General features: G+C 42.0%; 1 protein-coding gene across 1 annotated transcript in view; it reads left to right on the top strand.

Moving 5' to 3' along the window:
* Nucleotides 1-6,700: 6,700 nt before the first annotated feature.
* RIT2 (Ras like without CAAX 2) overlaps nt 6,701-24,257 on the top strand; it is a 260,074-nt gene continuing 242,517 nt past the window's right edge. The window contains exon 1 of the mRNA XM_038402893.2: nt 6,701-7,018. Within this exon, the coding sequence (XP_038258821.1) occupies nt 6,916-7,018 (103 nt within the window). The 5' untranslated portion in view covers nt 6,701-6,915. The remainder of the gene's footprint in view (nt 7,019-24,257) is intronic.

Below are 24,257 nucleotides of genomic sequence, written 5' to 3'. Positions count from 1 at the left end.
GTGGCACCTCAGAGACTAAAAAATTTATTTGAGCATAAACAAAGGATTGTGGTGGTGTTTGTTTGTTTAAATATTTCTTCCGAATGCTATGGATAAGATGAGGCATGGAAGAGCAGTTAGTATCTCCTTAAAGGAATGGTCCCCAATGTGCTCATGCATATTCACTTATTATTAAATAAGTAACATGTCTTTAAATCCATCATTTAAACCCATGGAACACAAATCTCTTAAGATTTACATTTTGCTTGTGTCTCAAGATTTTAAAATTCCAAGCTCTCTGCCTAATGACAAGAACACTTGTCCAGGTTAATTGATAAAGCCTTTCAAAGGTAAAGTCCTTCAGGCAGCAATCACATAGCATTCACATGTGGCATTACCCTTTTTATTTTTTTCCACAACCCCAGAGCAAGAAGGCATCCCTGGGTGGAATACTGTTTTGCTCAGTCTCTGAGGCACAGTCTCTTGTAGTCCTTGCCCTGAAGCAAGGCCCCTTAGTGAAGGTGATGCCTCAAGGTGCAATCTTGTCTATACTACAATTTACAGTATTAACAGTAGCAACATGTACTCAGCTGAAACAACTGAGATTTTAAATATTGAATGCATGCAATGAACTGCTTGCAAAAAATTTCAGAAATTACAGAGCAAAAATTATCCTGAATGACAAACCTGACAGTCTGGCTATCTATTCATGAGCAATCTGTGGACTGCAAAAGAGGCAAACCTTTTAAAATAAATTATTCATTTTGGATTATTTGCCCAGCTCTTCCCCACCTTGGCGGATGCTCCTCTTTGGCCAGGGACATATTTCTATTTATTCACATCCTGTCAAATGTTCCTTTGAAATGGAACAAATATGGAGATTGTTTAATGCCAATTTAGAATTAGCAGATTATTGTATTATGCACCAAAAATTGTAAAGGCCCAAAAATCACAGCATCAGATATAGGTCTGCAATTTCCTCCTGTTATTGTTATTAAGGTAAAAAGAAAAGGAGTACTTGTGGCACCTTAGAAACAAACAAATTTATTTGAGCTTAAGCTTTCGTGAGCTACAGCTCACTTCTGCTCAAATAAAATTGTTAGTCTCTAAGGTGCCACAAGTCCTCCATTTCTTTTTGAGAATACAGACTAACACAACTGCTACTCTGACACCTGTTATTAAGGTAGTTACATTGAAGGTTTTTACTACAGTATGTGGATTAAAATTAGTAGTTTCATATCACCACCCTTGTGCAAATTCTCTCAGAAGAAACCTGAGAGCAAAAGTCCCTGTTCTTGCCCTGTTACCCGTACACTTTAGGGCACCCTACCTTTAATCTTCCATGAGCTAATGGATGCATCCGATGAAGTGAGCTGTAGCTCACGAAAGCTTATGCTCAAATAAATTTGTTAGTCTCTAAGGTGCCACAAGTACTCCTTTTCTTTTAGCTATCTTCGAGACACCACTGACTTCCTGAGGAAACTACAGTCCATTGGTGATCTTCCTGAAAACACCATCCTGGCCACTATGGATGTAGAAGCCTCTACACCAACATTCCACACAAAGATGGACTACAAGCCGTCAGGAACAGTATCCCCGATAATGTCACGGCTAACCTGGTGGCTGAACTTTGTGACTTTGTCCTCACCCATAACTATTTCACATTTGGGGACAATGTATACCTTCAAATCAGCGGCACTGAGATGGGTACCCGCATGGCCCCACAGTATGCCAACATTTTTATGGCTGACTTAGAACAACGCTTCCTCAGATCTCGTCCCCGAATGCCCTTACTCTACTTGCGCTACATTGATGACATCTTCATCATCTGGACCCATGGAAAAGAAGCCCTTGAGGAATTCCACCATGATTTCAACAATTTCCATCCCACCATCAACCTCAGCCTGGACCAGTCCACACAAGAGATCCACTTCCTGGACACTATGGTGCTAATACACGATGGTCACATAAACACCACCCTATATCAGAAACCTACTGACCGCTATTCCTACCTACATGCCTCTAGCTTTCATCCAGATCATACCACACGATCCATTGTCTTCAGCCAAGCTCTATGATATAACCGCATTTGCTCCAACCCCTCAGACAGAGACACCTACAAGATCTCTATCATGCATTATTACAACTACAATACCCACCTGCTGAAGTGAAGAAACAGATTGACAGAGCCAGAAGAGTACCTAGAAGTCACCTAATACAGGATAGGCCCAACAAAGAAAAGAACAGAACACCATTAGCCATCACCTTCAGCCCACAACTAAAACCTCTCCAATGCATCATCAAGGATCTACAACCTATCCTGAAGGATGACCCATCACTCTCACAGATCTTGGGAGACAGGCCAGTCCTTGCTTACAGACAGCCCCAGAAACCCAACCTGAAGCAAATACTCACCAGCAACCACACACCACACAGCAGAAGCACTAACCCAGGAACCTATCCTTGCAACAAAGCCCGTTGCCAACTCTGTCCACATATCTATTCAGGGGATACCATCATAGGGCCTAATCACATCAGCCACGCTATCAGAGGCTCGTTCACCTGTGCATCTACCAATGTGATATATGCGATCATGTGCCAGCAATGCCCCTCTGCCATGTACATTGGTCAAACTGGACAGTCTCTACGTAAAAGAATAAATGGACAGAAACCAGATGTCAAAAATTATAACATTCAAAAACCAGTCGGAGAACACTTCAATCTCTCCAGTCACTCGATTACAGACCTAAGAGTGGCTATACTTCAACAAAAAAGCTTCAAAAACAGACTCCAACGAGAGACTGCTGAATTGGAATTAATTTGCAAACTGGATACAATTAACTTAGGCTTGAATAAAGACTAGGAATGGATGAGTCATTACACAAAGTAAAACTATTTCCCCATGTTATTTCTCCCCCCCACCCACCCCCATTGTTCCTCAGATGTTCTTGTTAACTGCTGGAAATAGCCTACCTTGCTTGTCACCATGAAAGGTTTTCCTCCTTTCCCCCCCCTGCTGCTGGTGATGGCTCATCCTAAGTGATCACTCTCCTTACAGTATGTATAATAAAACCCATTGTTTCATGTTCTCTATGTGTATATAAATCTCCCCACTGTATTTTCCCCCAAATGCATCCGATGAAGTGAGCTGTAGCTCACGAAAGCTTATGCTCAAATAAATTTGTTAGTCTCTAAGGTGCCACAAGTACTCCTTTTCTTTTTGCGAATACAGACTAACACAGCTGCTACTCTGAAACCTGCTATAATCCAGTTAATTTAGACAACTCCAGCCTTTCCCAGTTCCTAGAGCTCTGGGCAAAAAGCACCCTTTTCTCAGTTCCTAGGGGCATAAGCTTCCTCAGGGCATAATCTTCGGAGGGTTTGTTGGGCCTTTTACCAGTGAAAGAGTCTTACACATTAATATCCTTAATGTCTATTTATTAAGTTACCAAAGCAGAATACACACGCTAAACACACAATGTTCACCACTCCCAATAAGGAAGAAGAATTTTTCCTGGTGGCCAGTCAGGATCAGGTCATCCAGGGCTCCAGCTTCTGTATGATATCATTGGCAGGATGTTGAGGTCTGGCAGCTCTGATCTTGGGCTGTGTCCTGGAATTAGGTTCCGAAGAAGTTCCTTTTGGACCCCTGTTAAACTTGGGTCCTGCTTAGCTATACTTTAACCAATCATTTTAAACTGAAGTTCTACAAAACAGTATTTTCACCAATCCTAGCCCATTATGAAACAATTGTTTACCCAATGACACCCCACCACCTTAGTTGATTTAAATCTTGCAAAATCAGTTATGCAACAGACAGAAACAATCAAAGAATCAGAGAGGAACCATACCGATAAACAATAGAGAAGTAGGGACCATAAAGGCAAAACAATACAGAAGTATAGATTTCACAATCACAACTGTTGAAAAGTTTCAGAGTAGCAGCCGTGTTAGTCTGTATTCGCAAAAAGAAAAGGAGTACCGGTGGCACCTTAGAGACTAACAAATTTATTAGAGCATAAGCTTTCGTGAGCTACAGCCTCCGATGAAGTGAGCTGTAGCTCACGAAAGCTTATGCTCTAATAAATTTGTTAGTCCCTAAGGTGCCACCGGTACTCCTTTTCTTTTTGCGAACTGTTGATAAGTGACAGGATTCCAGCAAACAAAGTTTTCTTTAAACATCTTAAAATCTTTAAAAATCTAAAATCTGATTCTTAGCTTATGGCTGCTGCTGTTTACTGCAGGAAAAGGCATCAGACCTTTCAGCCCAGGCTCCTACTTGGGTAATAAAGGGGAGATACATAGTGTTGCCATAAAATAGATATGGCTTCTTAAGATCTAAGAGCTTGATCTCGCACTACTGAAATTAATGAGTTTGCAATAGTTCAGGATTCAATGAAAGCAAGATTAGGCTGTAAATTCAAAATAGGGTTGTGGTTACAAACTACTAGAACAAGGTTTTGATCATGGGAAGGAATGGTAATTAGATCCAGAGTTGCTGGTTTGTAGATGGTCAGTTCTAGTTGTGATCAAAGTATTTCTCAAAGGTTCTCTCTGATCTCACCCACCCTCTTTCACTAGTCATGGTGAATCTTAGTCTTTCTAAGGTGAAGACTCCTGAGGAATGGATTGGTTATGTGGCTGGGATGCCACCAGGAAAACCCAAATGCTTCAGCAAATGATGAGGATATATAGCATTCTTCCTGCTGAGTCAATACTGTATTAACACTTGAGTATAACGTTAAGGACAATAAGAATGATTAATTTCCTATGGAAGCTAATGGGAATCTTCTCACTGGCTTCATCTGGAGTTGGATTGATCCCAGCCTGAGTGGGCTGGTGGAGCTGCTCTCTGACCATTTGTGTTCATTAAGGTTCATTTTGTACAACTAGCTGAGGTAATGTCAGTGTCTTGGCTAATTTCTGTCTTAAGTAATTACATTCTGCCTCCTTACATCCCCCCTGGAGTTTCAAATGACTATAGTGTTACTCACTTTATAAAGCAGTGTGATGTAGCGTTAATGGCATGTTCCACTACATCCATCCAGCTATCTATATGGAAAAGCTGCACTAAAGATTTATTTACCTATTCTGATCCAATGATTGTTACATTTTCTCCAGAATATATTGGGGGGATATTCTCAGTTCAGTACATGATATTGCTGTGTGTGTTCAACACACATTTATATCTGTCACCTTATTGTGAACTGCTTGCCTAAATCTTTGTACAATGAGCTGAAATGTAAGTCCTTCCCACAGCTTTTGTCTAAAGCTACTCTCTCACCCAAGAAAGTCACTGGGCAGTGGGGAAGGAGGAGCAAAATGGAATATGGTCTTTAATGACAGTTGCTGGGTGCTCACCAGTTTTGCAAATCCATCCAGTTACTCTATTTGGGAGTCTAAATTTAGAGTCCTATTATAAAGCTTGGCCTTTTGCGCTTAACTGAAATGAACCTCAGGAGTTCTCAAATAGGTCTGGTCAAAAATTTTGCATCAAAGATTTTTGCTCAGGGAAAATTGAGTTTTTGATTAAACAAAATTTTACATGGAAAGAGACTGCATTCCTCACATCTGAGTTTTCATCAGAAAACTAAAACATTGAAAACTGACCATTTTCAGCCAAAAACCAAAAAAAATGTAAATGTCTGCTGAAAAATTTAAGTTCCCAGTTTTTTGATAAAAAGTCAAAATCCCCCCCCCAATCTTTTCCCATCCCTATTTTCCAACCAGTTCTACTACTGATTTTTTTTTTCATTTTAAAACCTGGATCCTACTTTCTACCAATTGCTTAAATCTTGTGACACAATTACAAGAAGTGAAGGAGTAGGAACAAAGCCTTCCAGATGTGCACACACATTCCTGAGCAACCCCATGATCTCAGCAGTTATCTGTGTCTTTCTTCTATTCCCATTTCATCCCTTTATAAACCTTTTTAGTTGTGTTCATGCTAGGTGCTTTGCCTATTTGCTATTCATTATCCGGGTTGGTCAGATAAGTCACATGGTATTTTTCCTGCTTCCTGAGTAGGTGGCTGAAATATTTTAAAAAGGAGAATAATAAATAATGAACTGCTGGCAAGACTATTTGGCCAGATAATCCCTGGTTGCTAAAATATATGAAACGTCTGGGATTTACAAATATTTCCATGCTTATTCAGCCGTTGTCCAAACACTCAGAAATGATTAGTGATGTTTCTCAAATAATGGCCATTTTTAATGACAGTTTTTTTAAGCTTTTCATGGGAAGAAAAATCAAATGTCTACAAATAATCATACTTCAAACTCAACACTTCTATCAGTGAACGATACTAAAACAATGGATGCTATGGAAAATCCTAAAGTGGAGAGGTTGTGTTATTTGTGAAACCAATGAAAAACAGAAAAAAAAAGAGTATTTTATAAAGCTGTCTCTTATTTTTCTGGAAATGGATCATTCAGCCGAGTGCAAATCTGGCAACTTGAGTCAACACAGGCTAACGCCCGAGTGGCAAAGCAACTGGCTGATACGCCTCTATTCTCTCTTTAAAGTAAAATAAGTTCTGCACTGAGAAGCTTAAGAATTAAGAGATATGTGATCAATTTTTTCCCCTGAGGCTCCGTTTAGTTAAAATCTAATGACATAGCAATACCCATAGGCACCAGAGCTTCTGAGCCTTACAAAACTGCTTCTGTCCAGGAAGAGATACATAGAGAGAATGATACAGAGATGGGAGGGGGCAGAGAGAGATTTTTATTGGAAGCTGTTAAAGTGGTTGCTATGAGACCTTCTCCAGCTACCGCAGGAACAGCCGTGAGCGTGAGGCTGATAAATCATACCTCTTGTATCATACCTTTCTTTTTTTTTATTTATGCTGCTTTTATAGTTGTTTAAGATCAGAGCAAGCACTTGTCAGTTGCTTTTTCTTCCTTCTCACTCTCCTCTGGTCTCTTGTGCAAGATGGAGCTAGAAAATGAAATGATCAGCTCCTCCAGCAATTCTTCAGCAGGCTCCCGGGAGTACAAGGTGGTGATGCTGGGAGCTGGGGGAGTTGGCAAAAGCGGTAAGTTTTTTAATTAACAGCAAGGGGTGGATCACAGTGTAAACTTCTGAGAACAAGAATGGTTTGATAAGGGGCTTCTTTCCCACCCCCAGTTCAGTTGAAGATGGTTTGGATTAAAAAAAAATTGAAATTAATGACTGGGGGCATGAGTCAGCTTAATTTTGTTGCACAGAAAAATGTTGTAATCCTTTTTTTTTCCCTTAGCCAGCCTTCTCTTTCCTTTACAGACATTGGGGTACAGTCAGCCTGCTGCTGTTAGCTTACTGTTCCATTCTGCCTGTGGCAATGCCACTCTAGCCCTTTTTAAGGGGTACCGGCATGTTGGGCAGTATACGTGTAACTTGTGGGCCTGTAAATCATCCTTCATAGACGCACGTGGGAGAGACCACTTGCAAAACTGACTGCCAAGTCAGGTCTGCAGTGGAAAGTGAGGAGGGTGACACAGCTTCTAAGTTACTTCTTTACTGTGTGACATTATGGCTCTGCTGGTGGTACTCCCACCTCCTGTCTGGAAAGTTATAGGATGCATATCTGAGTGTCTCTCCAGGTGAGAAGGCTGATACCCAGCATATTTTAATATCGCTGTCCAGTGCTGGCAAGACATGATATTGTCTGCGGTGGCATCTCTTCAGAGGAGCTATTATTTTTTCTCCGGACGAGGTTTTCTTTTTCTCAGATATTATCACCTTTTGATTTATTCTCACTGACACTAACATTCCCTGATCTTTAAAAAAAGCAAAGAAAAGACTTTGCTGAGCATGCAGTGTCTGTCTTGGTAGCCAGCATATTTAACCCAGCACAACAAGTATATAATTAAATCCGCTGGAAATGACTATACAACTGGGATACAGTATTTCACAGACTAGCCTCCATGCAAGTCGGAGGGCAGACAGAATAAGCACTGTAAAACTAAACTACTGATATTGCAGACAAGCCAAGCACTGTTTGCAAACTACCTGGTAAGACTACATTTAGATAGTTATATTTTAAGCAATGAGGATATCATTCTCTATATCCATATGCTATAGCCAGTGTTCCATTTGGTTTTAGTTTTAGGGTTGCATCCTTCCTCTAAGAAGATTATACCCCATCAATATTAATCTAACCAAGCAGGTGACAATTTTTGCAGTGGTATATTGAGAAAGAATTGCTGTTCGCTACATAAAACATGAACAATTGGGCTTCTTATGTTATTTTACTGCATGTATTTCCCAACTCACTTTTCTGCCGCAAGCAGGATCTCTGTGAAATAGCTTTCTATTGTAACTTTCAACAAAGCAATTCTTGTTTTTGCTGAGAGTATCCCAAAGGTGGCAGCAATTTTTTCCACCTTATCTAAGCAAGCACCATTTATTTTAAAAGAGTAGTTCCCCAACCACTGTGACATTTCAAAGTAAACATATACATGCTGCAATATTCATAATAGAATTGGATTATGGGAGATGAATCTCAGATACAAATTAAGGAAACTTCAACGAGTTAATAATTTCTAGTATTTGAAATATCATGATGCCTACATGAAGCTTATTCCAACTAATCCAAATCTTCTTGGTTTGGAAATTAAATGAATGGTTTCATTTAGACAAGACTTCTTCTAATATTTTTGGAATTTCCTGATCCAGCTCTGGTTGGAAGCAAGCAAAGCGGATGGTGTGTGTGTGTGTGTGTGTGTGTGTGTGTGTGTGTGTAGAGCGGGGCGGGGGAATTAGAACAAGGAGCAATGGTCTCAAGTTGCAGTGTGGGAGGTCTAGGTTGGATACTAGGAAACATTATTTCACTAGGAGGGTGGTGAAGCATTGGAATGGGTTTACCTAGGGAGCTGGTGGAATTTCTATCCTTAGAGATTTTTAAGGCCCAGATTGCCACAGCCCTGGCTAGGATGATTTGGTTGGGGTTGGTCTTGTTTTGAGCAGGGGGTTGGATAACAAGACCACCTGAGTTCTCTTCCAACCATAATCCTCTATGATTCTATGAAAATTAAGAGTTATATTGCAAGCCCCATACTCACACTGAGTAATGCATTACTCCATAAACAGCCTCACTGAATTCCATGGGACTACTCATGTTGTCAGTTATTGTTCAACATGATGAAGGAGTTCACAATCTGTCCCCGTATGAACATTTATTGACATGGAAAGACAGATTTTGTTGAATTTTGAAGTAAATGTAAAGTTCAGGCAATTCCTTATCTTATACAAAATAACTCATAGACTCTAAGGTCAGAAGGGGCAATTATGATCATTTAGTCTGACTTCCTGCACATTTCAGGCCACAGAACCACACCCACCTATTTCTGTAATAGACCCGTAACCTCTGGCTGAGTTATTGAAGTCCTCAAACCATGATTTAAAGACTTCAGGTTACTCATCCCTACATACAACACAGATATTGGAAGCTAGGAAACCTCTACTTCCCCACAGTCATTCCTGGCCTGGAAACTACACACGAACTTATTCATTTGGCGTCACTGGTGTATTATGAAATCAATGATATAAAAAAATCCTGCAGATAAGTTTTTCTCTTCTTTTAAGCATCTGCACTTCTGGCTTTGTATGGATTTGTAAGGAGGAGGGAAGAAATATAATAAGAAAATATGGCTTCAAAGGGGTCTTAAGATGCCCCACCTAGGTTTGCAAAGCCAAGACTTTTGGTTGCGTATCTTAAACATGATAAACTCAACAATAAAATCTATGGATTTTATTTATCACTAAGGTGCTTCTTTACTAGACTAGTGCCCAGCTCTGCTTTCATTTTCCACCACATTAATATCATTGGTATAAATGGAAGAAGAATGTGGCCCAACTTTACAAGTACTAGGGAAAATATCAGCAATAAAATACCAATCGCTGTGCAAAAGAATCACCTGCTTTGGGATCATAAGAACATAAACAGCCATACTGGGTCAGACAAAAGGTCATCTAATCCAGTGTCCTGTCTTCCAACAGTGGCCAATGCCAGGTGCCCCAGAGGGAATGAACAGAACAGCTAACTTGCACCAGGTTGGCAAAAGGTTTTGATCAAACCTAGGTGCAGTTTTGAATTAACCTGGAATGATTTATGGCTTGTACAGAAATCATGTGAGATTTGCTGTTAATCTTCATTGTGGAAAGGAAAACAACAGGTGAAATATACTGAAGTTTGTTCCTATCCTGAACCTGAAAGTGAAATCTGGATGTTGTGAACCCATTTATCTCAAATCCAGACTCATAATATATATACACACCTTCCCATGAAGATGGCAACAAAAGTTGATTTAGTTGGGGTTGGTCCTGCTTTGAGCAGGAGGTTGGACTAGATAATCTCCTGAGTTCTCTTCCAACCCTAATCTTCTATAATTTCTATGATTCTATGATTGAAAATCCAATGGAAAAATAAGGGAAGAAGTCAACTGAAAATTGAGCTGTTACCAATGGGGCTAACAGATTTCTGCTGAAAATCCTGGTCCAGGGAGAGATGAAACATGGCTGGAACCCCAAACCTGAACGTTTTCAATTTTTAAGTGGAGTCATCTTTGAGATTTGAATCTCAAGATAAAAACCTGTCACTGTAGTTTTAGTTACAGATTGGAATGCAAAACTAGCAGGGGCCTAGTTTCTGGTTCTGATTGGATAGTGCTGAACTGTTTTTCTTGCAAGACTGTGGCCTAAAATGGCAGATATCTTAGAAGAGCCAATTTCACAACACTTATCCCATTCAGTGTAGCAGAAATCTTACAGGAAGAGCTAATGAGATCTTAATGGTGGGGCATCCTAAATTAAACCCTATTTCCTGAACCCAAATCTCAAATCCTACCCTAAATCAGATCTGAACATCACCTCTTAGCTCATTGCTAGTTAAGAATAGTGATGTATTACCTTCAAAAGATGTTAATGATTCTGAATTTAAGGTCCCCAAATTTGCAATTTCATTTAACAAACAATAATTGCATCTATTTAACTCTGGGGCAAGGAGAAGTCAATTTAGTCTTATGGGTTTATTTCAATTAAGGTACAGAATAAAGCTACAAAGGCATATTATAACTGGGCAAGTAGTTTCATTATAGTTAATGAGGAAGTAACAGTGTTCTGTTTTTCAAAAGTAAGCTGACCTCTGTATATTATATTTTGAAAAAAGAGATCCCTTTCTGAGTTCTAGAGAAATACTAAAATGTTATTTCAAGCAGTTTGGGGCTGAGACTAAGTAAAGCCATTCATCTTTCACTGCTTGATTCAAGATAGACCCAAAATCTGCACTTTGAAACCCTGCTGCCTTTGAGGCCATTTGGACCTGAAAGCAGATTTTGCATTGGCCCCTGTTTTATAATGATCTGTACTAAAAATCCCATCTCCAAACTTATCCTGTGTTGGCTTGTAAGATTCACAAACCTTAGTCAGTCTTTTGACAAAGTGTGTGTGTGTGTGTGTGTGTGTGTGTGACAAAGTGTGTGTGTGTGTGTGTGTGTGTGTGTGTGTGTGTGAGAGAGAGAGAGAGAGAGAGAGAGAGATACTGGGTTTGTTTATAAATATTATTCATAGCTCTGGGCTTGGTTGGCGAACCTAGTTCCAGGAGAGACCCCAGCTAAGCAACACAGACTAACCAACTTGGTTTAATCACTATTTTATTCAGTAATACACAAAAGATAAACAGAACAGCCTCTGAATTCTGCAGGCTATTCATTTCCAGCTTAATTTTAGCAACACCAATAATAATTAATTATAACACACTCTGTGAAACATTTGTATAAGCCTCTCAGCTAATTATTGCTAAGCATAGCATAAAGAACAAACAAGCTGAGCTATCCTAACATTTGAATAAAATAACTCTGCCTCACGAGGGATGCTATTTCCTAAAGGATGCTTCAATCTGGTCAGATTTGTCTATGTCCTGAAAGAAGTCTGACCTGCTGAATGAACATGCTTGACTATGTTACTCATAATACCATTTAGACATAGCCAATCTATTGGTGGTAAAGGTGCTGGATTGGAACATATTGGAGTTGCCGCCTCACCTAAGCTAAAGGGATCATGTCTTGGGCCAGAAGTAGAGATTTTCAAAAACTTTGCATTGAAAGAGTTTTTTTAGAATGGAAAATGGCTTTTTTTTTCTCTCGCAAGAAATGAGCATGTTTGAGAAATGTTCAGGTTGCCATTGGAAAAATGAAAATCTGACAACGTAAATGTTCATGGGATTAGCAACCTCAAAATCCAAATATTTTTTTCCAGAAAACCCACACAATTTTTGATTGTCGGGTGTTCAACTAAAAACCAGAGAAATTATGAAGAATTTTTTTTTGCATGCACACACAAAGAAAAATGCCTTTCCTGACCCAATCTAGTCAGCAGTATTTAACTGTTCCATGGTCCATTCATTCTTTTCTTGCTCTCTAATGCCAACAGCTGCACAAATGCCCCAGTCCTGCAAACATTTAAGCAGGTGAATAGTCCATTGATTTCAGGATATTTTTGCAGAATCAGGACGAGCCTTGGTTTTTGGGAGGTGAAAATGTATGCTCTAGGAAATGGACTGAAACTACAAAATCGTACCACTTGAGTTTATAAACAGCCTTTTAATGGGGCAGTTTCTCTGTCCTGCTCTGCTCCCTTTCCAGGTAGTGCAAAGGAGTAGAGATTGAGTGTGTGCTTTTCCTGGGGGATTTCGTCAGTGGTGGGGGGTCCCCAGGAAATGTAGTGACATTATAACCACCTGCCTTACACCACAGGGTATATGTTAGGTAGTTGGCTATAGCATTATGGGCTCTGGCTAAGCACAACTGCTGGATTGTCCCTTGGGGACTATTGCAAAGTGATACAAGTTAGAGCAGCCCCTAGGGTTCTACCAGGGCCAAGAAGAGAAACAAATCTCTGAGCATAAACTTGATGAATCAGACAACCTGGTCCAGTAACTCCAGTAACAGTTTCAAAGTTCATATCTGCACTTCAGACATATTGGGCCCAGTTCACCTCTGCTATAACTCCAGTGAATTTAGATTTACTAGACTGGTGTGGCACAAAACATATCCAATATGTAACGAACACCACACAGTACTACATTTTGCACAATATTAGGTCTTAAACCTGCATGGTGATCAATACAGGGGCAGCACTCACCCTCTACATATCACAGTGCAGGACTGGACCTTTGTGTGGTATTACACAATAGATCGCAGCTGCTCAAGGAAGGGATTGATTTCTCTGAGTGGAAAGTGATGAGCGCTCTGTGGATGCTAGTGAAACTGAATAATAATAAGAACACATACAGGATTATCTCAGATCAATCAGTAAAACTCGCCTCCACCATAAAATTCTTCTCCTTCCTTCTTTTCTAACCCACCTTCAAACTACCCTTTTAAGAGAAGGTCTAGGAGAACAGACTGGCCTGTGGTGTCAACAAATATGAGCTCTGCTCAACCTGATGGGAATGACATGACACTAGTCTAAACGACTCCTTAAATCATTTCAATAAATCTGTTTGGTTATAGCACAAAGTGGAGGTGAGGATGGGAGATGGGATGCCTTTGAAAGTAGCTGCAGAAGTAAAAAACACAAAAGGTGTGGTTGTGACCCTCACAGGTGTGTAATTTTTAATCCTATGCCAGGCTATTTATCGTGGGGTGCAGCATAGGGGAGAGAACAACTTTTAAGAGGCTGCTGTTTCCTTTCCCCCCACATACGTGAACAAAGCCTTGACTCTGACCGCAATGTGCCAGCCTGCTCGGCTCAGCCAGCACAGTGGAAGAAGTAATCTGTATCAGGGTTTACTCACATTACTTGCCCATAGATACAAGAGGAGAGACAGGGACCAGATTGTTACTCCTAGGCCATGTCTATGCTCCAGACGTCTGCTGGCATAGTTATGTCAGTCAGGGTTGTGAAGAGGAGAGATCCCTGGCCAACACAGCTAAACAGTCAAAAGCCTGTAGTGCAGACATAGCTATAATTGCAACATTACACTTTTAACAATATATTTTGTAACAGGGCAGCCTGCCCCTTTAATGGCCTAAAGGGTCAGCCCTGTACAATTAGCCCTACCTTGCTACGGCATTGCTGGATGCTTGGACTTAAGAGGATGGGAGAAGAGTTCTCTCCCATCCTAGGGATAAGAGAGAGGCATTGGATCCAAAAACGAACCCACCTGCAGAGATGGTGTATGCAACAGACATACCAGGGATAACAGTTGCCCCTCCCTACGCTACTGCACAGATTCATCTATGTGGGGCTGGATGAGATCTGAGGAGAGGGTTTCTGTGGCTGATGAGCATGGGGCAGAGGTCTTTGTCCAACAGAGCAGCTCTCAAATTCAGATGACAAAATGCTTGCAGGTGCCGGAACTGGCTATGCTCCAGGCAGCAATAAGTGCTGTAAAATAAGGGATCAAAGGTGAGCTTCCCTTGTAAAAGCAGAGAGGGTATTGGTAACTGGAAAGCAAGAGCTGGGTTCTCTAACTAATGGGAAGCCAGAGAAGGCTGGGTTTAGAAACCAGGTCTTGTGTACTGAACAGTTTAAAGACATTCTGACAACCCCAGAAGAGGCCCCACAGCTCCAAGAGGGAGTAATGTGTAGTCTAGTGACAGAACTGTTTGAGCCCCTGGCAGAGATAAGGGCCAGGGAGCAGAAGCTTGAAGGCACGTGATGTGCAGTGGGATGCCAGACGGTCCCTAATGGAGAAGCAGAAGATTGTAGTTACAGGCTCACTCCCTATCAGTATACCTGGTGGCAACTGGTATATGAGCACCAGAAGACTAAGGGAGAGGAGCCTTCTAATCTCGATGGTCAGTAAGCTTGAGGGGGAGCTAAAGTATCTACAAGCACAGACCCCACCACAGCCCTGAGGCAGAAGACATAAATTAACCAGGTCTGAAGAGTACAGGAGAGGACCTTTTGATTATAGAGCTTGCCCTCGGGCTGGGCAAGGGGGGTGGAGGAACGTAATAAGTGACCTGGGGCCAGTCAGTCCTGCTCAGTTAGCTATGTCCCTCAACACCTGTGCTGGGTGTTGGATTTAAAAGGATGACAGACCAGCAGTTGACTGATGACTGGGGAGGAGAGCAGACAAACTGCTCCTACCTGGGCGTGGGAAGCCTGATTGAGAGCTAGGAGCTCTCTGAGGAGTGTTCCAGCCAGAGCCCTTTGTAGGAAGGTGGGCCTGGACTGGATGATTGAACAGACCAGAGAACATGTACCTGTTGGGGGGGTATTGAGACAGCCTATTGCACCTTGGGCCTCCCTGTAAGGAAGGGTGCTGTATGCTGAACCTGGCTAGGTCAAAAATTTATTTCCTTTTGTGCTTTTGCTGTACTTTATCTAAGGGACTCTGTTACCCTGGGAGGGGTTGAATTTTCTAATGTGGCTTGGCTGGAGGGTCAAGTCATATCTATGGCTGGAATAGTCCAACGAACATGGTGGGGAAACTGAAGCAGAACAGCTGCAATGCCACACTGTGCTACAAGGGAGTGCTCTGGTATGGTGAGTCTTGTGATAGTTTATTTCTCTTGGGGTGGGGCTGGAATAAGATATACCAGCAAAAACAATTTTGCTAATTTACTCTGCATCCATGCTCAGAGTCCTTTTCTGATATAGTATACTAGTAGTCCTATACTGGCATAAAGCAGACATGACCTTAGACACAATCTTGTTCCTGATCTGCTCCTGGTTAAGCACAACTACACATTGCCCCTTACTTAGACTTTTGGTAAAGCCACAATGTAGCTCCAAATGGCTTCTAGAGGTTAAAAAGTGTGGGTGAAATTCTGTCACCTGAACTCTCACTGAGTACTACCTTCTGGAACAAGTAGGTCACAATGATCTCAAAAAGAAAAAGGAGTACTTGTGGCACCTTAGAGAATAACAAATGTATTTGAGCATCAGCTTTCATGAGCTACAGCTCACTTCATCGGATGCATCCGATGAAGTGAGCTGTAGCTCATGAAAGCTGATGCTCAAATAAATTTGTTATTCTCTAAGGTGCCACAAGTACTCCTTTTTCTTTTTGTGAATACAGACTAACACAGCTGCTACTCTGAGATGATCTCAAAAGAAACAATTGGAGGACTTGGGTAATAGTCAGCATGACTTAGCTTGAAAAACAGTGGCCCTTTGAGTGCATACACTTCTAGCAGATTGTAATGAATGGTGGCTGACTTTGTCTCTGTTTCTGAAGCCATTTTAACTAATAGGTTTGGAGTTTACTTTTGTGCTGCTGTTGCTGTACAAACTCCTCTCTTTCCTAGTGAGGGAAATGTGAGCCATCCATGTGTGGATTAATAAATAGACATTAATAAATAATTGTTCCCTCTATTTTCTGCTTGAAGAACGGTAACGTTTGTTATCCACTTGGCAGGATGAAGCACTGGCTCATTCATTTATTTTATGAATTTGGACAAACATCAGAGACAGAATTGTTTGCCTCGGGGATGAGAGTTAAAGATATTTCATTATTGTGGCTGTTCATGCCATTCAGTAGCTGGAGAGGAGGAGGAATCCATTGTGGTTCATCTTATTAAACGTACACATGAGATTTCTGTAGGTCAAATACCAATTGGCTATTGAGAGCCCTGTACATAAGACCATTACATAAAAATGGCCATACTAGGTCAGACTGATGGTCCATCTAGCCCAGTATCCTGTTTTCTGACAGCGGCCAGTGCCAGATGCTTCAGAGGGAATGAACAAACAAGGCAATGTCAAGTTATCCATCCCATCATCCAGTTCCACTTTCTGGTAGTCAGAGTGTAGCAGAGCACAGACTTGCTGGTGTGGTGCCTCCTGCTGGTCATCTTGGGAATTAGCTCAACTCCAGCTCCAGAGCGCCTCCTGGTGGCCAGTGACTCACCTGCCTCAGGCCCCCAGTCCCTCCCAGACCCCGATGCCCTTTATCTCAGGGTTCTGCCCCAGCAGTACCCCCTCACTCTGGGTCTCCCCTCCCAGGGGAACTCCCAACCCTCTAAGCCCACCTTGCTTCAGTGGCTACTGCCAGTCATTGTCACTGGGGCAAACTGCAGTTTGCCATGGCCACTCATCACCAGCAAGGGGGTTGGATCAGCTGCCACTGCCTAACCCCAGGCTGCACATTCCAGCCCCAGTACCCGCATAGGCATTTATCAAGGCCTCAGCCTGGGGAGATGCCAGGCTGGAGCTCCCCAGCTCCTCTTGCCCTTCCCCAGCACTGCTCCACTCCAAGTACCTTATTCCCAGGCAGCCAGGTCCTTCTGTTTCCACAGCTAGAGAGAGAGTGAGACAGCTCCTCCCTGAGCCCTTATAACAGGGCCAGGTGTGGCCCGATTGGGGCATGGCCCCAGCTGTGGCTGCCTCCCCAATCAGCTTAGCCTTTTCCACCAGAGTGGGGTAACTGCCCCACTACACAGAGGTTTAGGGACATCCAGAGCAGAGGGCTGTGTCCCTGACCATCTTCACTAATAGCCATTGATGGGCCACCTGTCCTCCATGTCTAGGATTCACCCTTCCACTGATCACTAGTCCACCTAAGGTCTGAATCAAGGAAGCATTTAAGCACATGATTAAGTCATAAGAACTTTATGCAGTCCCGGTCCCTTCAATACCTGAAAGCTGCTGCTGAATTGGAGAGAGTTCAGAGAAGATCAACAAAAATGATTAAAGTGCCTAGAAAATTTGATTTATGATTCCAGATGAGTAAAAGACCAATATTTGGTCAAACAATATACCATGATTCTTCACTGTATTACTTACACATGGATAAAATGGTGTAATGTAGTCAAGAATCAGGCCCAGTGTCTACACTGGAGATGACAGTTTATCATATTTCAAGGGTGTAAATATCAAGGAAGGGAAGGAACTGGTGGAAGCATTCATGAGCATTTGGCTAGGAGGAATGGAATGAAATGTTTAGATAAAAGCTAGGAACATGTATACACATTCAGTCTATCTATAAGGGGTTCACTCCCTGTGGTTTCTAGGAAGATAGGGTATCTATCTGAAACCATTTGCTAAGAGTGAGGTTAATTAGATTGCAGAATAGTCTCCCAAGGTTGGTGGAAGTCCCAGCACTGGTACCATTTTTAGCTGAGCTAAACAGAATGCAGGAGAATGAACTGTAGAGACCAGTCCTATACTGTCAAGAGAACGGATCAGGTGACTAGAAGAGCTTTTCAGTCTCTAATTTCTATAATTATCCTGTGTTCCTCTCTGCCACTTGGGAGAGTCCTGCACACACTTAGTCACTTGAAGTCAACAGGACTAATCACATGTGTAAAGCTACTAACATGCCTAGATATTTACAGGATCGGTGCCTTACTCTGTGTCTATGATTCACAATGCTGTATGTCGAGTTTCTGTATGGCACTACTGAAAAATGAAAATCAGCCAATTACTGTGACAGTAGTCTGGTTTGGAATTGGGGATTTGGTTCATCCCTGTGCTCCACTGATTCAGGGTCTCCCTGTCACACACACTCAGGACAGCTGAATTATGATGGGATGTGAATGTAAGTCACCAGCGGTTACATGAGCATATCTGGTTTTCCCCTGCAGACTAATTCAAAGAGGTTTTCCAGTAGATGGGAACTATGTTGTTACTATTTTCTTTTCACTTCTAATTGGTTCTTATTAAGGAAAGGAACCCTTTTGACTGTTGAATTGTTTACACAACAAAAGGAGTCTAGCTACAAAAGCCTCCATATGGAAGCATTTCTGTTCTGCTGGTCCCAAGTAAACCTTGAAATAAGGAAAAAAACAGGGCTAGTTGACAATGATTGGGCACTGTCAGTCCCTTTGCTGTTCACCATCTGCGAGGCAGCCACAGGGGGCTGCATTTTCCATTCTAACCCATCCCTGCTGCTGAGCCAAGCCATCTGCAGTGCAGGACACTGCTGTAGTTAGGATGAAGAGGGGGATCATTAGAGACCCTTCAAAGCACAATTAGGAAAGAATGTGTGTTTTGTTTGTTTGGTTGGTTGGTTGGTTTTTTGCCGCTTTCATTGACTCTCCTTCTATGCTTTCCCTTTCACTTCCCTGTCCCTCTCCTTATCCTTTTCCACCTTTAATTTCTCCACTGACTTTAATTAAATTCCCCCTACACCTGCAAGCTTTTTTTTTCGTTTTTTGTTTTTCCTGTATAAAGAGAAGCAAGGGAAGTCTTCAGACTCACACAGTTCTACTGACAGGTTCTACATGCTTTCAAAGCACTATGCAGGGGCTTAGCTGAGGAGCACTCACTGACTCAGGAAGCTACCTTGCTGCAGTTTATTCACAACATACTTGACAGTGGGTCAGATCCCAATGGAGTGACACCTATTGATGTCAGCTGAGGAGCAGGCTCAAAATATTTCATGTCAAAGTCACCAGCTTGCCTGCCTCCTCCCATATAAATATACAAAGGCAGAAGTTGTAATTCAATGTAAGAGTATTCCCAAAATTATATGCAGTGTAGCTGTAGCTGTGTCTGTCCCAGGATATTAGAGAGATAAGGTTGGTGAGGTCATATCTTTTATTGGACTAACTTCTGTTGATGAGGGAAACAAGCCTTCGACCCACACAGAGCTCTTCTTCAGGTCTAGGAAAGGTACTCTGAACATCACAGCTAAATGCAAGGTGAATTTGATCACTCTATATCTGACCAGTTCTCATCCTCAAAGGAAACATGCACAACACTTTCAAAAGATCAGAGGGGTAGCCATGTTATCCACAAAAACAATGAGGAGTCCAGTGGCACCTTAAAAACAAACAAATTTATTTGGGCATAAGCTTTCGTGGGTAAAAATCCCACTTCTTCAGATACATGGAGTGAAAATTATAGATGCAGGCATTATTATACTGATACATGAAGAGAAGGGAATTACCTTACAAGTGGAGAACCAGTGTTGACAAGGCCAATTCAATGAGGTTGGATGTGGTCCACTCCTAATAATTGATGAGGAGGTGTCAATACCAAGAGAGGGAAAGTAGTGAGACAGCCACTCCCCGTCTTTATTCAAGCCCAAATTAATGGTGTTAAATTTTCAAATGAATTTTAGTTCTGCAGTTTCTCTTTGAAGTCTGTTTTTGAAATTTTTCATTGCAGGATGGCTACTTTTAAGTCTGTTATAGAATGTCCAGGGAGATTGAAGTGTTCACCTACTGGCTTTTGTACGTTACCATTCCTGATGTCTGATTTGAGTACATTTATTCTTTTACGTAGAGACTATCTGGTTTGGCCAATGTACATGGCAGAGAGGCATTGCTGGCATATATCACATTAGTAGATGTTCAGGTGAATGGGCCCCGGATGGTGTGGCTGATGTGGTTGGGTTCTCTGATGGTGTCACTAGAGTAGATATGGAGACAGAGTAGGCAACAAGGTTTGTTACAGGGATTGGTTCCTGGGTTAGTGTCTCTATGGCATGGTGTATAGTTGCTGGTGAGTATTTGCTTCAGGTTGAGGGGCTGTTTGTAAGCGAGGATGAGTCTGGAAGCTTAAATTCAAAAGATGAACCTGAGAGCTTAAATTCATAACTCTGCTAGACACTAAAAATCATGGACTGAACAGAGACACAAAATTTCTGGATTATTACAACAATCTGTAACCCACTAACCTCCTCTTTTTATCTTATGACTGCAGAGGTGTTAACAGCCCACACTACCCTGAACGGTCCCTTAGAATATGTGCTAACTACTTATGCTAAACAATCTGTACCATCTTGCATTTAGCTGTGATGCTTGGAGTACCTTTCCTAGACCAGAAGAAAAAGAGCTTTTTGTGGTTCGAAAGCTTGTCTCTCTCACCAACAGAACTTGGTCCAATAAATGATATTAACTCCTGTACCTTGTCTTTCTATTCTAAGAATTGTTCAGTTGGGATTGTGGTGTTTGCACCATACAACAGGCAGCCCAATTTTCTGCTCACTTTCCCCATGTGCAAAAAGAAAAGGAGGACTTGTGGCACCTTAGAGACTAACAAATTTATTTGAGCATAAGCTTTCGTGAGCTACAGCTCACTTCATCGGATGCATCGAATGCCACAAGTCCTCCTTTTCTTTTTGCAAATACAGACTAACACGGCTGCTACTCAGTTCCCCATGTGTTCACACTAGTAAAGATCATTAACTTGACTATTTACAGAAAGTAAAGAAAAAAGGGGAAAACAAATTTAAATTTGAAATCTTTAATCAATATCCATTGGATTCCCCCCACCTATCCCAAGTTTTTGATCACAGCAGATATTAATCATGATCAGCTGGCATGATGCTGCATGTGTTTCCTCCCGGCCTACACTGACCTACAAGGTCATGCTTGATATTGTGTCATCTAACTTGATGCTTAACAATTTGTGTTCAAACACAATAAAGCTTTATAATATAGACAAGCCCATTCACACAGTTTGTTTGCTTTGTGCAGCACAAAAGAACTATGAGTGGAATCTCAGTCTTGGGTTACGTGGAATGGTGCACAGTGAAATACTTTCATTTTACCAGGGCTACTTACCATGTTTCATACTTCCCCATGAGGTCCCTGGATTCTTTGAAGACTTCTTGTTGCTGCCATGGAATTTGGTACCCCTTGAGTGGAATATGCTTAGCTCATGCCAATGGCCAAAATCTACAATATCTTGACTGCAACTTTCCTTAACTGTCTGAAAAACAATAAACTGGAGCTGCAGATTTTTAACTCAAAATGCTTACTGCTGTAAATCAACATAGCCATATTGACTTAAATGGAGTTATGGTGCCTTAAACCATCTGAGCACTGGGATCACAGTAGCCTAGAGCTTAATCCCTTTGCTGAATTGCTTTAACAGAAATATGACTTCTTTGCTATCTATCTGTGCCCAGGACAACTAAAAAGCAAATTTACAGTCACTTTCTATGCAACTAAATAAAATTCTCTATCTAAACAATCCCTGTGTAGTCAGTATTTTTCCTCATCTCTGGAGGAGGAGGAGGAGATGAGAGGTCAAAATTGGGGCTAGATGGAAAACAACAATTCTGTTTCATGTAAAATTGTTCAGGTTTCAAAAGTTGCTTTCATTATTCATTGGAATGAATCCAATGCCTTCGAATTCTTCTGGTGATAAAAATGGGTGAAAAAGCCTTTGAGAATAATCAATAGCTCAATAGTTAGGGCACTTGCTTGGGATATAGAAGACCTAGGTTTTAGTCCCTATTCTGTCAGAGCTGGAGCTTTGACATGCATCTCAGTTTCCCACATCCCAGGTAAACTCACTAACCATTGGCTATTCTGCATTTGCTTGCACGCTGTCTCTCTGAATCGGGATAGGCAAGGAAGTGGGAGAGCAGGATTTATTAAGAGAACAAAACAAGGTGGGAAGAGAATTAATTGTATAATTGAGAGCACAACAGTAGATGAATAGATGCTGGAACATATAAAAGACACAAATGAGAGAGAATAATAAAAACAGAAGGACATTGGAGGGGGATAAGAAAAAACAAAGGTAAGAAGAGTATGGTGAGAGAGAGTTTAAGGCAGATCCAGATCCCAGAGCAAGATTAATGGGCCTCTGCTTTCTGTTCTTACAACATCTACCTCTTTCAATGCTAGCTGCACCACTTCCCTTCCAGAAGGCTGCATGCTTGTGACACCTGTCTTCAGGTGCCAGAACTGACCCCTCTACATTTTGCTCCCATTGGTTTGGCTTCCCAGTAGACTTTGTCTACAGGCTCAAAGTTGACAGTAAGAAGTCAACAGCAGCCTGGACTTCTACATAGAGTGCTTCCGCTGACGGTCACGAGCTGAAATTGTGGAAAAGCAGCATCGCTTGCCCCATAACCTCAGCCATGCAGAACACAATGCCATCCACAGCCTCAGAAACAACTCTGACATCATAATCAAAAAGGCTGACAAAGGAGGTGCTGTCGTCATCATGAATAGCTCGGAGTATGAACAAGAGGCTACTAGGCAGCTCTCCAACACCACTTTCTACAAGCCATTACCCTCTGATCCCACTGAGAGTTACCAAAAGAAACTACAGCATTTGCTCAAGAAAGTCCTTGAAAAAGCACAAGAACAAACCTGCACAGACACACCCCTAGAACCCGACCTGGGGTATTCTATCTGCTACCCAAGATCCATAAACCTGGAAATCCTGGATGCCCCATCATCTCAGGCATTGGCACCCTGACAGCAGGATTGTCTGGCTATGTAGACTCCCTCCTCAGGCCCTACGTTACCAGCACTCCCAGCTATCTTCGAGACACCACTTACTTCCTGAGGAAACTACAGTCCATTGGTGATCTTCCTAAAAACACCATCCTAGAAACTATGGATGTAGAAGCCCTCTACACCGACATTCCACACAAAGATGGACTACAAGCCGTCAGGAACAGTATCCCCGATAATGTCACAGCTAACCTGGTGGCTGAACTTTGTGACTTTGTCCTCACCCATAACTATTTTACATTTGGGGACAATGTATACCTTCAAATCAGTGGCACTGCGAAGGGTACCCGCATGGCCCCACAGTATGCCAACATTTTTATGGCTGACTTAGAACAACACTTCCTCAGCTCTCGTCCCCTAATGCCCCTACTCTACTTGCGCTACACTGATGACATCTTCATCATTTGGACCCATGGAAAAGAAGCCCTTGAGGAATTCCACCATGATTTCAACAATTTCCATCCCACCATCAACCTCAGCCTGGACCAGTCCACACAAGAGATCCACTTCCTGGACACTATGGTGCTAATAAGCGATGGTCACATAAACACCACCCTATATCAGAAACCTACTGACCGCTATTCCTACCTACATGCCTCTAGCTTTCATCCAGATCATACCACACGATCCATTGTCTTCAGCCAAGCTCTACGATATAACCGCATTTGCTCCAACCCCTCAGACAGAGACAAACACCTACAAGATCTCTATCATACATTCCTACGACTACAATACCCACCTGCTGAAGTGAAGAAACAGATTGACAGAGCCAGAAGAGTACCCAGAAGTCACCTACTACAGGACAGGCCCAACAAAGAAAAGAACAGAACGCCACTAGCCATCACCTTCAGCCCACAACTAAAACCTCTCCAACGCATCATCAAGGATCTACAACCTATCCTGAAGGACGAGCCATCACTCTCACAGATCTTGGGAGACAGGCCAGTCCTTGCTTACAGACAGCCCCCCAATCTGAAGCAAATACTCACCAGCAACCACACACCACACAACAGAACCACTAACCCAGGAACCTATCCTTGCAACAAAGCCCGTTGCCAACTCTGTCCACATATCTATTCAGGGGATACCATCATAGGGCCTAATCACATCAGCCACACTATCAGAGGCTCGTTCACC

This window comes from Dermochelys coriacea, chromosome 5 (genome assembly GCF_009764565.3).
Source record: "Dermochelys coriacea isolate rDerCor1 chromosome 5, rDerCor1.pri.v4, whole genome shotgun sequence".
In the NCBI taxonomy this organism is placed as follows: Eukaryota; Metazoa; Chordata; order Testudines; family Dermochelyidae; genus Dermochelys; species Dermochelys coriacea.
This window is presented reverse-complemented; position numbering and strand designations above follow the sequence as displayed.